This window comes from Halichoerus grypus, chromosome 4 (assembly GCF_964656455.1).
Source record: "Halichoerus grypus chromosome 4, mHalGry1.hap1.1, whole genome shotgun sequence".
In the NCBI taxonomy this organism is placed as follows: Eukaryota; Metazoa; Chordata; class Mammalia; order Carnivora; family Phocidae; genus Halichoerus; species Halichoerus grypus.
In genome coordinates, this window is record NC_135715.1 from 135,252,354 (window position 1) to 135,269,480 (window position 17,127).

The window sequence follows — 17,127 nt, forward strand, 5'->3', positions numbered from 1 at the left end:
TTTCATGAAATGATTTTACAATTATGTATATTACGGTGCATATGTCAGTTTTTATGCTTTTACACTTAAATGACTTTTTCAGTTAACCAACTTCTGTTCTGGGTCTTGTTTTTATAAGACGCATCTCCGACACCTGTGTAAAATTTCAATCCAGCAGCTTCCAGGCTGGTTGGACAATTACTGCAAACAAAAAAAAAATCAATGTGCACACCAAGCAGTGCCATACACTTAGTAAATAATGCATTGCAAATATGTACACTGTTTCAAAATGTATGTAGATGGTGTGAATGATTAGTAAAATACAAATCCAATAAAGCACTGTTTAATTTCGAGTAACCGTTAGACTTAGGTCCCACTTTTTCTTTCAGGCTCTGTCAACAGAATCGATAGAGAGACTCCCAGTATATAACAAAGCTGCCTGGAAGCATTACAACACTAACCATGAGGCCGATGACTGGTGTGTCCCCAGCAGAGAACCAAAAGACATGACAACATTTCGCAGTGCCTAGATACACTTGGGACATCTGGAAAATCCAAATGTGGCTTTTGTATTAAATTTGGAAGGGGTGACGTTCAGAACTACATTATACCAAATACTTCACATGTTATTTTCAAAATTAACTATTTGGGTAGAATAAATGGAAAGTGAATTCCATTTATGTCTGTTAAACTTCCTAAAAGATGAAATTGTACCTATTTTGCACTTATATTTTCACAGTTAATTGAACATATTTTTAAACAACTGTAGTTTTGGTCAACTTTCCTCTTTATGGTAGACTTCAGAAGCATGGAACTCTTTGGGTTTCTACAGAAAGCTGTGTGGTTTTTAAAAAACTTTTCATTTATGTGTGTTAGAAACCTTTTCTTAATGATCCTGATTAGCTAGTTAGCCATCCACCTGTCCTTTGGAATTCTGCCATCCTTTATTAATGTGTAATGACAACTGTAATAAGATGGTCTTCGGATGTACCAGTGACTAAGTAGAGAAGTAAAGCGGAAACAGTTGCCCTGTAAACATAGCACCAGCCACCTTTCAGCATCTACATGCATCATATTCACTCTGAAGTTGATTTTTCATTTTTTAATTTCACTGCAGAGGATTGTAATAGGTTCCCTGTGGAGCTAAGCCAAGATTGTAGGCAATCTACTCTGAATGTGCTTGTGATTAATGCAGGGGGAAATTTTTATACTAAAAACAAACCAGCAGCTGCTAAAATTCTAGAGAAGAAATTAAGGTCAAAGCAGTGAGTCCACAAAATTGAACTATCGATTATTGAGATTACCTGGGGGAGCTTTTGAGAGACAGAATTTTTCTCAGTCTTACTCCAGACATAGAGAATCAGATTCTCCATGGCTGGAGCCCAGAAATCTCAATTTTTAGAATGCTTCCCAGGTGAATCTGATGCCCCACCTAGTTAGGAAACCACTCTTTTAAAGTAAGTCATGATACCACATTTGCTAAAGTAAGAGAGATCTTTAGGTTTTGATTTTCACTTATTGCAAGGTCAGGCTTCTAGACTCCAGGAGAGACCAGCACTCTCAGCCCTGCTGCAAAAGCAGGAGACAAATTGACTACATGAGAACACTCAGGTAACCGAAGAATCAGAACCATAAGTGCACAAGTATTGATGAAGAACATATATTTTATAAGAAATATCTAGACTTTGTTATCAGGAAAATTTCAACTAGGGCTTTTCAGCAATTCTTTGCATTCATATGGTGATTTGTAGCTTATAAATACTTTGGTATAATATGGTAACTCTATTGGGCTTTATAACAGATACAGAGCAGGTGGTATCATCCTTGTTTTGAGACTCAAAGCGTGGCTAAAGCTGTACAGAATTGGAGTCAGGGCCTGAGCTGTCTCTGCCGATCGCTGTCGGCCGCCGAGTCTGGGAGACCGTGAAGTTAGGAGACTATGCTGTTAGTCATACCTCAACTTTTAAGGTGACAGGGAAATATACTGAAAATAAATTTTAAAGTAAGATTCTAAATATTTAAAGAACAGCTTTACTACTTAAATGCGGGAATTTTATCTGGAAAATGCATTGGGTTGAAACACCTCATTCTCAAAAGGATTACGTAAGTTTAATAATTCTATATAAATTTGTAAATCAGAAGGGATGGAAAAGGACAGTTAGTCCAGGATCCTCGTGTGAGAGGTGATAGTCCTGAGACTCAGGGTGTGTGGATTGCCCAGGGCTTCTTAGCTGATTTGACCAAATGTCTGGAAAAAGAGATCTTTTACCCAATCTATCATTCCTTAATTATGGATTTTATGAAAAATAATAGGATATGCTAGTGGATGATTTAGATTAGTTCAAGGTATTGCAGTTTTTTAGCTTTAAATTACACTTTTTTGGTAATGATGAAATATTTTATAATCCTTTGAATCAATACTTTCCTAAATGAGACATTTGTACAACTGACATAAACTTGATGTTTTACTTATGAAACACTTCCCCTCTCCCCCCCAAATTACAGTTTTTCTCTATTTATGAGCTAAGAAATGATGTTTTTAAAGCAAAAGTGAAATGTGTTCCTTCAGCTTCTTTTTAAGGTATAACAGCTTTCTTACTTTGTTATGTGGTAATGGACAGAAAATTACATACAAAAATATTGGGGGGGTAGCATTCTCCTCAATGGTTTCAAATCATTGTGCTACCCGATAAGTTTTTAGATTCTTACCTGTTTTGTCCACCAGCATTTAGTATGATGCCATGTAGATATAGAAGTATACAGAAGGATAAGAAGTGGATACTGAGTGACTTTTTTTTAATAACCTGGGCATTTAATAAATGTGCCAACATTTTTTAAGAAGATTCGCAAAAATACTCTGCCCTATCTTTAAAATGCTGGCTGGCTTTAGATGTCTTCATACTTAATAGTGATCACTTTCTTGCACTGTGAAGTTTTTACATGAAGATGTTGAAGTAGAAGTCTACCATACTATTTTATAAAATGTTTTGTGTGTGGCAATAAACTGAAAACATGGATCAACTCTTATTTTGAAAATTAATTGGGTCAATTTAGGGTTTTTTAAATATAATTATATTTTTTTAATTAAAATCTCTCCCATCATCAAGGGTCAGTGTTCTATAAACATTCAAATAGTTGTACCTAGATGGCTCACACTGAGTCTCGCTGTCTTCAGTAGAGGAAATGTTTGGAACTTGGATTTCCAATGTGTATATTCTAATGGAGAAGGCAAGGCAAGAAGTAAAATTTATATGGTTTGAGTTATCCCAGATTTTCATTATCCAAAACCCACCGACTTACTGCATAAGTGAAGATCTTCTGTGATTTTGAAAGGTTATATTAATGTGCTCTTTGAATAAGTTTTCACAATATAAGTAACTGTAGGAAAGGTCTTAATTTAACTAGCCTTACCCTCTGTACCAGTTGAAGAGTCAGAACTAAATCTAGTCAAAGATAGATTCCTGTCTTTATTCCTAAATAATGGGACATGACTACAACTTCCCATCATTGTTAAATCCAACAAGCTCCATAACAAACTCCATAGAAAAACTGGGGAAACAAACTACTAGTGTTCCTGTCCCTTTGTGGCCTCTAAATGGCTAATCAGAGAGGAAGCCAAAAATCAGTCAACCAGTTTCAGTGTGTGTCTTCAATTCCTTTGTCATAAATGTAAAGTTTTAACAGATAGGGAATCAGGATTGAGCTAGCTGGTTTGCAAACAGGGCTTTTCCTGGAGGAACATTTCATTGTATGGATTAACTTCTGACCCCAATGATTAATCTTCTTACAGCCAAGCCCAATGCTTGAAAAAAATACTATAATGAGATGTGAAGGATTTTGTATATTTCAAAAAAGAACCTACACTGGTTTGCTTAGTTCAGGCATTCTAAAACTACTGCCCCTTTGTTCTGTTTACATGTTTGGAAAGAATTAGACAATACCATGCACTTTTTCCTGGAGACTTCATATTTCTTTAGTGATTGCTAACCATAGGATTTTAACAGGAAAAGACAAGATTGCCTGTTTCGTTTCTTTAATTTACAACGTGAACCTTAATCTGTATTTATATATATAAGAACAGTGCTTGTCACTTAGTAAACACAATATAGGTGTATATTATTATCGTTCTTATTAATACTCTTTCCTCATTGGGGCCAATATTGTACATGGTTATACACAGTCCAACTGTAATTTTAAAAAGTTTTTCAGCAATGAGGTTGCATTTTAGTGGGTTTGGAATGTGTTTCTAGGTCCCTTCATTCTGATGCAAGATAGCCCGTTTTTCCTGCAGAACTTTAGACCTTTTTTCTTATCTTGCAAAAGCTGTTATTTTTATTAGGGAATAGTGAACAGCTATCTCTTACTCTATTAAATTACAGATTTTTGAGCAAAAATATACAAGTTTCATTCCAGGAAGGTAAACCAGAGAAACTTCATTTGAATGTTACATTCATTTGGGAGTTATTTTCTGAAAGTCTAGAAGTGCACTTCCTGCAGTTGTCACATAGAATATTGTCAGGAATTCTGTAGTTTTGAATGGAAATGTTGACATCAGTTTCTAATAAATTTAAAATGGTGAAAATTTCCTTTCAGAAACAGTTTATGAGGCCAGGACATTTTTAAAGTTTAACTCAAATATAAAAGGCCCCAGTATTCTTGCCATGGTTGTATACTTTGATGTCTTCCATTATAGAATTCAAAATATAACAGTTAATAGAATTATAATACTGTGTAAAAATATCTATTTGTCCAAAAACTTAAAAAAGTCCATCTGATTACATAACAAATAGAATGAGAGAAACCGAATGTCATTTATTTTACTCTATTACAGTATAAAAATCATCTGATTTGGTAGGAACTATTTCTTTTCATCATTTACTCTCAATATTTCCAGTAATGCCCAGGACATAGGAGGCCCTTACAAGCGTATGTTCTGTGAATGCATAATGAATCATGAATTCAACATGTGCCCTTTCTCAAAATGATAGCTCACACAAAAATGAATCCGTACAATAAAGAAAACTATAGGTAGTAACCAGCACAAGAAACCTAGCAAAAGGACAAAATACAGAAGAAAAGAAGTTGAAGGAGTAGCAAAACTGCACTACTAAACCTATGGGTTTCTTTCAGAGTATAAAGCTGTAAATGAGCAAAGGCATTTCGGGTAGGTGTGGCAGCAAGTAGCCGGAGGCCGTACCTCCGGGGAGGGATACTGCCAGAGAAATCAGAAGCAAGGCCAACCAGGGAAAAAAGGCCCCAATGAACAGTATTTAGATAAAAACAAGAAGATATAACTACAAACAGATTGAAAATAATCGTAAGAATACCATTAACTTTATGATCGAAATTTTGAAAATGTAAAAGAAATGGATTCATCTAAGAGATATTGGCAATGTAAATCAACCAGTAACTACTAAGGGAATCAGTAATCCTAAGGACATCTCACCAAAAGACAATTTAAAGGTGAATTTTATCAAATTATCAAGAAGCCGGTAATTCTGATCTTAAACTTTCAGAGAATAGAAAAGAAAGAAAGCCACCTAATCAATTTCATAAAGTTTGTAAAATCTCAAAGCTAAACCTGATCATGCACAGTATGGAAAATTAATTTATACACTAATCTTATGAACATAGAGGAAAAGTTTTCCAGTAAAATAACAGCAAACTGACATAATAGTGTATAAAAAATAATGCATCACTAAGTGGGGCATTTCCCAGGAATCCAAAGATGTTTCAATATCTGAAGAATTTGTGTAATTTATCATACTACAAGTTAAAATTCGGACAGAAAATTCAATACTATTTTATTATTTTGAAGTAGAATTTAGTCATAATTCATAATTACAATTGCTTGACTCACATACAGGCCACTGTTGGATGTTACAATAAACCGTGGATGGTGGTATCAGATGTAAGACATACCCTGGAACTGTCTGTTGGGTTGAGTCCATGTTAGCCCTGCCATGGGAAATGTAATTAGTACTATGTCCAGAGCCTCACCATTTGCCAGGTAGAAGCTCTAGCCTGGGGATTCCTCCTCCTAACTCTGGTCCGATACTTTGAAACATGGAAAAAAGAAACATCCAATGTCTTTGTATTTGGGCAAACATAAAGTTTATAAAAGGGCCTAGTGTTTTTGACAAGTACATTTGTTTGATAAAGCTTAGCCTTTCTCACTCTGGAGTAGCAAATCTTCATTCTGGAGAAAAGTCTCCCTTTCATCTCAAAATCAATCAAGCTTCAGCGACCAACAAAAGCAAACAATAGGAACGATCACCAATTAGGAACCATCAGGCAATTGCTCTTTTTCTGTAGTGCACAGCTGACCTTGATCTTTGTTATTGGTCAGGGTATGTTTTCACAAAGACTTAGTTAACAAATGGAAGGTACAGTGAAGTCCTTGTAAGCAATGCTTCTCAAACATCAATGTGCACAAGAAACACCTAGGGATCTTGAGAAAGCACAGATTTCTGATTCAGCAAGTCTGAAGTGGGGTTTGAGATTCTGCATTTCGAACAAGTCTCTAGGTGATACTGATGCTGCTGGTCCATGGACCACACTTTGAATAGCAAGAGTGGGATAAACTGCTACCAGTATCCCAAAAGACTAACTGAAGAGATTAAACCAGGTGCAGTGTAAGTGGGGAGCCAGATAGATCTGGTAATCTGATTCTAAGAGTACTAAGAAGGGCTAGGATGGATCCATTCCTGATACTCAGAATACTTGGCGGGTGTACCCATGACCTTGAGATCCAATCTCATTAGTTAACTCTGGTAAAATCTGGGTTAAAAGGATCTTACCCAGTGGAACATGTAACTAGTGAAAGTCCTGGTTAATGCAAGGAAGTGATGCCCGTGTGTAAAGTTCATCTTCATATTCATTTCATGGGAGATTATGGGTGATGACAGCAACTTTTGGTGGATAATGATAGTTTCACTAACCTCCTTATTGTCTGCTCCAGGCAATAAGCAAAGTCTTCTGGTAGTGGGAAGCACGGGCCCAAGACCAGAAGTGCTGGCACTGACAGCAGTGTGAGATAGACAGGACTTGGTATAGTGTGAGAAAGACAGTGACTTTCCCTGATGAACTTGCATGTGGATCTAGTCTCCAGGGTATATAGCTCTTGATAGGGCACATCAAAGATAGCTGATAAGACCTCTTATACCTGTGAAGGTAATGTTTTGCAGTAATTTAGCAGATGATGCAGTAATTGAGCATAATCTAATATATGACTGTCCTGTGAGTGGGTGACTACTGAGGGCACAGTGAAGGAGAGTTAGTTTATAACCTGGCTGGAAAAGTGGGCTGTCCTTGTCACTATTAATGGGTAAAAACATTCAAATCGATACATGGAAAAATCCTGCTGAGATTTTGATTGTGGCATGTTAAATCTGCAGATCAATTTGAGAATTTATATCTTGACAACACTGAGTCTTTCAATCTACATATCTCAATTTACTTAGATCGTCTTTGATTCCTTCCATCAGCGTTTTATAGCCTTCAGCATACAGATCCTGTACTTTGTTAGATTTAAATCTACGTATTTCATTTTTCAGAGGGGAAATGAACCCTTAAAATCTCCAGTACATCACCTCAGAATAAATCATGGCTTCTGAAGTTTTACTGAGGACTAGAGATAGCTGAATAAGATAGTTTCCCATGTATTCCTTTGGTCCTTGATGTGGTCTTCCTTATCGAGTAAATGGCAACATGTCCAATCAATGTCATGCTGCCACAAAGTTGACCATGCCTGCCTTTCTAGTCCCCTCCATTTAGACTATCATTTTGACTTCGCTTGGAGGGTCAGCAGTATAATTTCACTGTCCTGCCTAAGGGCTGTTGAAATTTTCTTGTCTTGTGCCACAATATGGGGTGGCCAGACCATTTCTCTAGTTCTGTCTTTAACTGGGATTATCTTGGATCTTTATATTGATTATGTCCTTATCCAAGCATCATCAGGGGCATTGATCTCTGATGCCCTTCTGTCACTCACCTCCATAATGACAGACAGGAGATGGCTTATTAAGCAAGTATAAGGTTCAAGGTCTCAGCCCTCAGCTATTTGTAGGTGTCATGCTTGACATTTCTTGAGGCTTTTAGAGAAAAAATTTGCCTCTATGGACTCCCCTCTTTAAGAAGGAAACATGAGGGGCGCCTGGGTGGCTCAGTCATTAAGCATCTGCCTTCGGCTCAGGTCATGATCTCAGGGTCCTGGGATCGAGCCCCACATCAGGCTCCCTGCTCTCCAGGAAGCCTGCTTCTCCCTCTCCCACTCCCCCTGCTTGTGTTCCCTCTCTCGCTGTGTCTCTCTCTGTCAAATAAATAAATAAAATCTTTAAAAATAAAAAAAAAAGAAGGAAACATGGGCGGGGGCACCTGGGTGGCTCAGCGGTTTAAGCATCCAACTCTTGATTTTGGCTCAGGTCATGGTCTCAGGGTTGTGAGATCAAGCCCTGCATTGGGCTCCGTTCTGGGCATGGAGCCTCCTTAAGATTTTCTCTCTCTCTCTGCCCCTCCCTCAACCCCCCTAAAAAAAAATCTAGGAAACATGGGATTGGTTGGCCCATTTAGTTACTAGCACACCTTTATTACACTTCCCAGCATCTTACTCCAGTCCATCCATTTGGTTCTGTGTCAGTCTTCTACCTATAAGTGAGGGCCACTCGGGGCACAACACAGGAGTCACAACAGGAGACACAAGACAGAAGTGAATATCATAATGCATCCTTCTATTCTACTCTGAGCAGTCAAGGACACTGAAGACCTTTGTGTAGGATACACATGCCTACAGGAGCCTCTGAGCTTAAAGATATGCATGTAGACCTACATAGACTGCTCACTGGTCCACCCTCTCCATCTGAGTCAGTGCACTGTGCTCATTAAAGCTGCACCTAATAGGTTTCCTTAGATTTTAATATTAATCTATGTCCCATTAAGGCCAATATTAACTGTTACAAAATAAAATCACCCACTTTGCTTTTCTCTGGCCAACACAGGGGTGGGATCTGTGGAATGATATTTACTACCTGTTTGAAAAGAAGTAGGTGAATATCAGCATGTAGAAATTCACTAACCACCCACTCCCCTCAAGAAAGTGGTAGATGCCATAACTTGTACAGTCCAGATCACCATTCTCCCCAAACCCTATGTGCCACATTACACACACACACAGTTTGTGTGACCGTAAAACTCTTTACTATTATAGATAAAAATCACTGACTTCTGTGGATACCCCAAAGATAGCATCTCTGGTGCCCCTGCTTAGTCCTATGTCTAAATGGGTCAATGGTCAATCATACTTCACGGGAATGTGATGCCTGGGGAGATGAATGCAGGCCAGTTTAACAACAAATGACAGATTTGAGTATATAGTCTAATTTGGAGTACATACTCCAAATATTGATTTGCCCCAAGCAGAAATTGGGTACTATAGCAAAACCAAGCTTTTGCCTGCATCAGCTGGGAAGTAAAAGGTACAAGATCTCCTCTCTCTTAGAACTTAATCAAATTCTCAGTCAGTGTCCACAGCATCCACATGGCAAGGATGATGTAATAAATGCTTGCTATTCTTGTGGTAGCCCACCGTCTTTTGAAGGGTCTTTCTGTATCTTAGTAAACCTCCATGTTATCAGTATTGCTCCCTTAAGTCTCCTTTGCTGCTAGAATACAGACAGTAACTTGGGTGTTGACAATTAGAAACATATGCAACGTGAAGAACAAGCTCTGTGCAGTTTCCCATATTGCTGGCGCGAGCTGTGGCACCTCTATCTTGCTTTCAGAAGAGGGCATCGTGGTTGCAAGGTCAAGTTCCTGAATCAGAAATGGCGACAGTGCTGCTACTGGTAGATGCTGCAGTGAAGTCGAGTTCCCAGGTTTCTCAGGGGTGACAGAATAGTCGTGATTTTTTTTCTCCCCCCCTCTTTTTTTTTTAAACTTTTTTTTTCTTGTCGAGGTGAAATTCACACAACGTAAAACTAACCGTTTTCAAGTGCGGTTCAGTGGCACTCAGGACATTCACAAGGTCGTACAACCAACACCTCTATCTAGTTCCAAAACATTTTCATCACCCCACAAGGAAACCTTGCATCCATTAAGCAGTGGTAGTTTCTTTCTCATGTTAATTTTGTAGCATGGTTTGGGATATTATTCTTGGGAACTTACCCAGGAGTTCTTTTCTACAGTGGTATAATTATGCAAGAGCAAAAATATACAAGGGTAAGTCTATAGAAACAGTTTGTGCCTAAATTAGCTCTTGGACATATTGTCTTCAAAGGAATGTTTCAAACCAGCCAGAGACTAACATCAACATGCTTATATTTTGAGTCTATTTTCAATTAACAATCCAAAATAGTAAGTGCATTGGTTTTTTATGAGTTTGGAAATGGAATCAAACAAATGTGAAAATATAATTGGGTAAGTCGTGTCTGCAGTTCTGTCCAAAACCACCGCGGGTCACCTTCTCTCTAAGGCGCAGTTTGAACCGGTTGAGGTATAGACTGGACATGCCTCCAGCTGTCTTGCACCCCTCCGCCTGCCTCACACCAAAACGAGATGTGCTGTTGCCCCAGGGCAAGCCAGCTCTCACTGCGTGGGTGGTGCAATCACTGCAGCCCCAGGCCGTCAGCCAACGCCAAGTTCCCTGTTCCTTCTGACTACAGGGATGGCATGAGATGGCAAGGGCAGGCATGTGATGGCAAATCCAAAGGGCGCTGGGAATGAGGTTGGCCAGACTCCAAGTAGAGGTTGGTCCTGTGTCTGGCATAGCAGGGCCAGCCCTAGAGGAGTAGTTTCGGCAGCAGCCCACCTCAAGGACCTGCAGGCAGCAGGGGAAAGAAGCAGTGGGTGCAAGAGGAGCAGTGAGTGAGGGAAATCTCAGTGGGGGAATAATAACTGGCAACTGACATTTGGAAGCTGTAGCTTTCATTTCAGGACAGTCCCCATATCCAGTGGATACTCACCCTCCAACGTGTTTCTTGGGCAATTATCTAGAAAAGAATATTTTTTAAAAGAGCCGCGTTCAGTGTTAGACTTCAGTTGTTCAAGCAGTATCATATGGTTTGTGGGTTTTGTAGTATAAAGCAAAGTCTGAATTAAGGATCATTAATAGTAGCCTACTTAATACGTGACTCAGCTGAGGGTGAGGCTCCTAATGCAAAATGATCAAATAAAAGGTAAATTTAAAAGTCCCATCACACTAAATTGTGCAAGTGTTTATGACTCTTTGTGCTTTTAGTCCGTCCATGGAAAACCAAATCCGTAGATTTACCAGTGGCTATTTTACCACCCCCAAACTTATTTTTTATTGAGTTTTATCTTTTCACTTACTCAATTTTCTTCTGTTTGATTAAAATCTCTACTGTTCTTCTCTATTATATGTTACTCATTTTTGTGTGAGGCACTTAAACCCTTTGAAAAAAATTAAAGTCTATTTAATTTACTATTGTTTATCTACTGAAATATATTTTTGAGTGCCTACTATATACCAGGCATAATGAAAGGCACTGGGACAAAAGGATGGCTTTTCCAGGTCACAGAATTAAATTTATCTTCTCCAAATCATTTAATAGCCACTCAGTTGATTGGGTTTCATTTTTAGTTAGAAAATTTGGAGGGTCAGGGCACCTGGGTGGCTCAGTCGGTTAAGCATCCGACTCTTGATTTCAGCTCAGGTCATGATCTCAGGGTCCTGAGATCAAGTCCCATGTGGGGCTCTGTGCTCAGTGCGGAGTCGGCTTGTCCTTCTCCCTCTGTTCCTCCCCCCACATGCTCTCTCTCTCTCAAATAAATAAATTAATTAAATAAAATCTTTAAAAGTAAATAAATAAAGAAAAAAGAAATTCTGGAGGCTCATAGATAATTGGATATTTTCTCTCTTTAAAAAAGATTTACTTATTTATTTTATTTTCAAAGATTTATTTATCTGGGGGGGAGGGGCAGAGGGAGAGAGAATCTCCAGCAGACACCCTGCTGAATGAGGAACCCCACAAGGCTCTTGATCCCACAATGCCTGGATATTTTCATAAATTACATTCAACTGTATAATTTTGAATTTCTATAATGAAAAATCACATAAGTACCAAACCATGGAAGGTTATTGTGACTTATTACAGCAGGCAAAACTAAAAATATCCTTGCCTTAGAATCTATGTTTTCTACAGGGGTAGAGTTCATAATGGGTGTTTTTGAGATACACTAAATGTACTTTTAATTTCAAATCAGCAGATAGCAGCACTTGATTTCAATTTGAGAGAAAGTTACAGAGGTAGTCTATGTAATGTTATGACAAGTACACTCAAAGCCTCCAGAAAATGATTCTTAAAGTGAAAACTTAACACATTCAAATTGAAGATACTCTGTTCTGTTTTAGAAGAGGGAACATAGAGGTACTTTGGTCAAGTACCTTTAATTTAACAAGGTAAAAGATACCTTTTACTACTCTTCAGTGTAAACAACTGGACTTTTTCCTGTTAAGGAGCATATAAAGCACAATCTGAAATTTTATTTACTATAATGGAAAGAAAGTTTTATGTTTTTCTCTGATTAACTTTTCTCAGGTGGATTCTAAATAACATGAATTTGATTTACTGCAATTTGCAATATGACTGCTGCAGGCACAAAATTATCCACTGCACTCTTTAAAATAAAGACCACACAGAAGAGGTTCTTCCAAACAACCCAAAGAAGTAAAAGGAAACATTCCTGTGTACTAGGTTTATAAAACGAGTATATGCATATTCTTAAATGCTCAGCATCATTGGAAGGCATGGCTATTCTACTGTTCATGTTTATGGTATTATCTCCAAAGGAAACTGAATTATCCATTCAACAAATGTGCTAGGCCCTGTGCTAAATACACAGCTTCCTGACATTGAGTACAAGTTGCCATAGACACTCACTTTCAATTTCCAGCTGAATGATCTCTTGTCCAGCTATACTTTTACTATGATTTCTGTAATATACTATTTCAGGCTTAGGTCCATTCAACAGCGGCTCTGTTTTGTTTTTAATCGTATATTATTTATTTTTTTCTTTTAATTTTTTTTTCCATTTTTAAAATTTAAATTCAATTAATTAACATATAATGTATTATGGGTTCAGAGGTAGAGGTCAGTGATGCATCAGTCTTTTATAATACCCAGTGCTCATCACATCGCATGCCCTCCTTAATGTCTATATTTATTTATTTTCAAAGTAAGCTCCACAGCAAGTGTGGAGCCCAATGCGGGGCTCAATCTCATGACCCTGAGATCAAGACCTGAGCTGAGATCAAGAGTCAGACGCTTAACCCACTGAGCCATCCAGGTGCCCCAATAGTGGCTCTTCCTGATTTGCCTTCCCTGAAATGGGTCTACTATGTCACTGATTAGTTGCCCCTTTTGTTCCATAGTTATCATTTGACAGAAAAATAGGCATCCAGTGTGTTCAGGCATCCCATCCCCAGCCCTGTGAGGCCCCCTTCAGAGCCCTGAGCACCAGGCACACAACACCTCCTTGGGGGTCCCAGCACCAGCCACGTGTGCTCCTTGTTGCACCAAGGGTTTTGTAGCCTCACATCTTTCCTTTTGTTCTCCAGCCTTGGATGGGACTGAAAAATTACTTTCTTGCAGGCATCAATCTTTGGGCCACCTCACAATGGCCTTGTTTTTCTTTCAGTTTTCTGTCATCTGTGTAATCAATTCCCCACATTAAATCTCCTCCTATTTGAAATACATAATTTCCGTCTTCATTATTCTCCCTGACCAATACAGCTGTAAAAATAGCAAACATGTATCTTAAGCATTATTTCAACAGCAGAGGAAGGTTTTTATTTCTTAGGCTCCATGTTTGATTTCAAGTGAAATACTCGATAGGATCTTGGGGTTTTGGTGGCAAAAAAATTGAATCATTTACTTTTAATAATTTAAAAACAGGGCCAAGAAAATCAGAGATTTAGGGTGGAAGAAGGAAAAGCAAATAAACCCCCAACATTGCATTCAGCACTTCTTTGGATTCATGATTCCAAATGTTTGGTTCATGTCCATTTAACAAGTTAAATCCTGAGTATCAAATACTTTACATTCTATAAATGTAAATGTAAAATCAAATTACCACTCATATCTTCACATTATATGTGGCCCTCTCATTGAGTGTTTTCCTCTCTCCCTTCAAAACAGCCAAAAAGAGGGAAGTGGAAGATACAAGCTTCCAGTTATGGAATGAATAAGTCATGGGAATAGAAGGCACAGCATAAGGAATACAGTCAATGATATTGTAATAGTGATGTAACAGAACAGATGGTAGCTACACTTGTGAATATAGCATAATTTATAAACTTGTCAAATCACTAAGTTGTATACCTGAAACTAATGTAACATTGTATATCAACTATACTAAGAAAAAAATAGCCAAAAGGAGAATCACAAAATACCAAAACTCAACCAGGATGAACTAGATAATTAATCTGCATTGTCCTTTAACCATTACAGAAATGGAATATGTAATTTAAAAGTTTACAAAAAAGAATCTCCAGGCCCAGATGGTTTTGCTAGAGAATCCTACCAAACGTCAAGAAAAGTCAACATCAGTTTTACACAATCTTTTCAAAAAAAAAATAGAAGAGCAGGGAACTCATTTTATAAGGCTTGGATTACTCTGATACCAGAACCAGACAAACACAGTACAAAAAAAGAAAACTAAAGACCAATACCTCTCAAGAACTCAGATACAAAAGTTCAACACAATATTAACAAATCTAATCCAACAATGTGTATAAAGAAGTACATAACATGAAGTATATACCATATCAAGTGGGATTTATTCCAACATGTAAGACTGGCACAACATTTAAAAAATCAACATGATCCACTGTATAAGCAGACTAAAGAAGAAAAATCATATGATAATGTCAACTGACACAGAAAAAGCATTTGACAAAATCCATTCACATTCAAAATAGCCAGGGTCCCTACTTGGGATCTGATAGTGTTGACTCCACACTTAGGTAATTTTACCCATCCTTAATGCTCCCCTATGTAAAAACAATGCTTTCATATCTTATTTTGTGAAGTAAGAGGTTGGATTTTGAAAGAAATACATGGGTGAAAATTATATAAATCAAACACAGGTTTACTGCATCATAATTTTCCAAGCTGCAATTTAAAAATATCCTAAGAAAACAGTACTTTTCTGAATAAATAATGTGGTTGGGAAGTTCATAATTATTCCTATGGTATACACTTTGTTGGAGCTAATAAGTACAATAATATTTCTGTTTCCAAGATCCACCATTACACATTAACATTTGAATGAATACATTCATTATATAGCCAGGATAGCAATTTCCAGTTCCAGTGCTAATGTACTTTCTGGCTAAAGTTGGAATTCTTTAGAGCAATTAACTAATTCATGAATTAATATTGCTTAGATATCAACCCTCTAGAACTAAATGAGATGATGTATGCTTAGCACGTTTCCTGCCATATAGTAAGTACATAATAAATGACGGGCATTAGTATCAGTACTGTAAACTAATGATGTCATGAAGTTTTCTACATTGATTATGGCCATAGGTAAATTTTTTCTTTAAAAAATGTAGAGCATTTTCAAGCTATGGATAAGTTTCTCAAATGCAACGTCCCATACACTGGGAACACTTTTATGCTTTTGTAAATCTGATTAACTCTGTCAATCAGAAGTTTGACTAGAAAGTAGATTTTCTCCGTAGTGGATGGACTTCAGCATATACAGGCAGCGTGTGCATGTCAGTGAAAACAAATACTGCCAGGTAGTGTTTTAATTAAAGCCTTTGCTACAGAGAAGTTGTGTCATTTGGGTACTGTGCAACACAGATGCTGAGAGAGTTACAAAGGCAAAGGTCTAGTGAGGGTTACCTAGAACAAAATTTAGAGATGAACTGGGGAGGAAACAATATGGGACAGGAAGAGCCTTTGACCATGATGCAGGCCTGACAGTCTTGACTAAAATAAGGGGCTGGCTAGGAGCAAAGATTGACCATGAGGACCCCCACTCAGGGCAGAAATGGCTGGTACCCTCTCCACACTCAGTCATTCACTGTGTGTGTGTGGCGGGGGGGGGGGGGGGGGGGGGCCCTACCCGGGAAAGGCGGCCTTAACTTAAAAAAGTGAAGCTGAGCCAGAAGGTACCAACAGATGGAGCATGTGGGCTAACTGCATCCTTTACAGCTAGCCAGGAAGTCGCTGGGGGAGGATCTAAGCAGCACATCTCCATGACTTCCTCAGAACACACGCTGGAGAAACATACAGAAGTAAACTTCCTATTTGACCTTTTCTTGCTGCCTTTCTAGTACTCATCACTTTCTGTGTTAAGCCTCCATGTTAGCATGACTTTCACCACTTCCACGCTGCTCTCAGGCCCAGGGGAAATCATTCTGCTCCTCCCCAAGTTGCCCTGGGGAGAGTTAGGATTTGTGAGGTTGTCCTGGGTTGCCTGGATACATCACCTAGACACTTCACTCATTCTTCTTCCAGGCATAAGAAAACTCTCATGCCTTGCCTCTTTCCCAGGGGTACCCACATTCTTCTCTGTTCTTGGATTTCCAAACTTATTGAGTGTTTCTCCTCTCTCTTCCTCCAGTCTGAACAAATTTATGTAGTTCAATAAATCACAGATGAAGAAGAAGGGAAGTAGGGGGTGTGACAGGATCGACAAAAGCAGACCCTGACTGCAGATAACACAATTTTTTCTCCATCTAATTTTTATGGCCTGAGTTCCCTCTGGGCCTAGAATATTTTTATGTCCAAAGGCACAAGCTTTAGAAATGTAAAAAGCCTTTTCTTTGCTTTTCTGCTGTAATAACCTTCCCCTGAGGCAATGAAGGCATTGACTAAATCCATTAAGAGCAAAGAGTAAAAGAAACTCAGAAAGGAAAATCTTAGGTAACATCTCAAAATATTATGCTGTCACAATTAACACCCAAGAATCCTAACAGGACCTGTGGATGAGGTCAGTGAAACTTTGTTATAGTCTTTGATGGTTTAGGGAGAAGGGAAAAAGACCAGATGATCAAAGTCAGGGGAAAAAAATCTCCATTTTTTTTTTTTTTTTTTAAGTCAGAAGAAAGAGGATACTGCAAGTCATAGATTGGTAACCAAATGTTCCCATTTATCTGGGAAAATTCCAGACAAAACT

General features: G+C 38.2%; 1 protein-coding gene and 1 long non-coding RNA gene across 2 annotated transcripts in view; one reads left to right on the top strand and one right to left on the bottom strand.

The window, feature by feature from the left end:
* PDK1 (pyruvate dehydrogenase kinase 1) overlaps positions 1 to 3,000 on the top strand; it is a 31,481-nt gene extending 28,481 nt beyond the window's left edge. The window contains exon 11 of the mRNA XM_036105519.2: positions 369 to 3,000. Within this exon, the coding sequence (XP_035961412.1) occupies positions 369 to 509 (141 nt within the window). The 3' untranslated portion in view covers positions 510 to 3,000. The remainder of the gene's footprint in view (positions 1 to 368) is intronic.
* The window catches only part of LOC118544007 (uncharacterized), a 198,556-nt gene that overhangs the window by 109,516 nt on the left and 71,913 nt on the right, over positions 1 to 17,127 (bottom strand). The window lies entirely within an intron of this gene.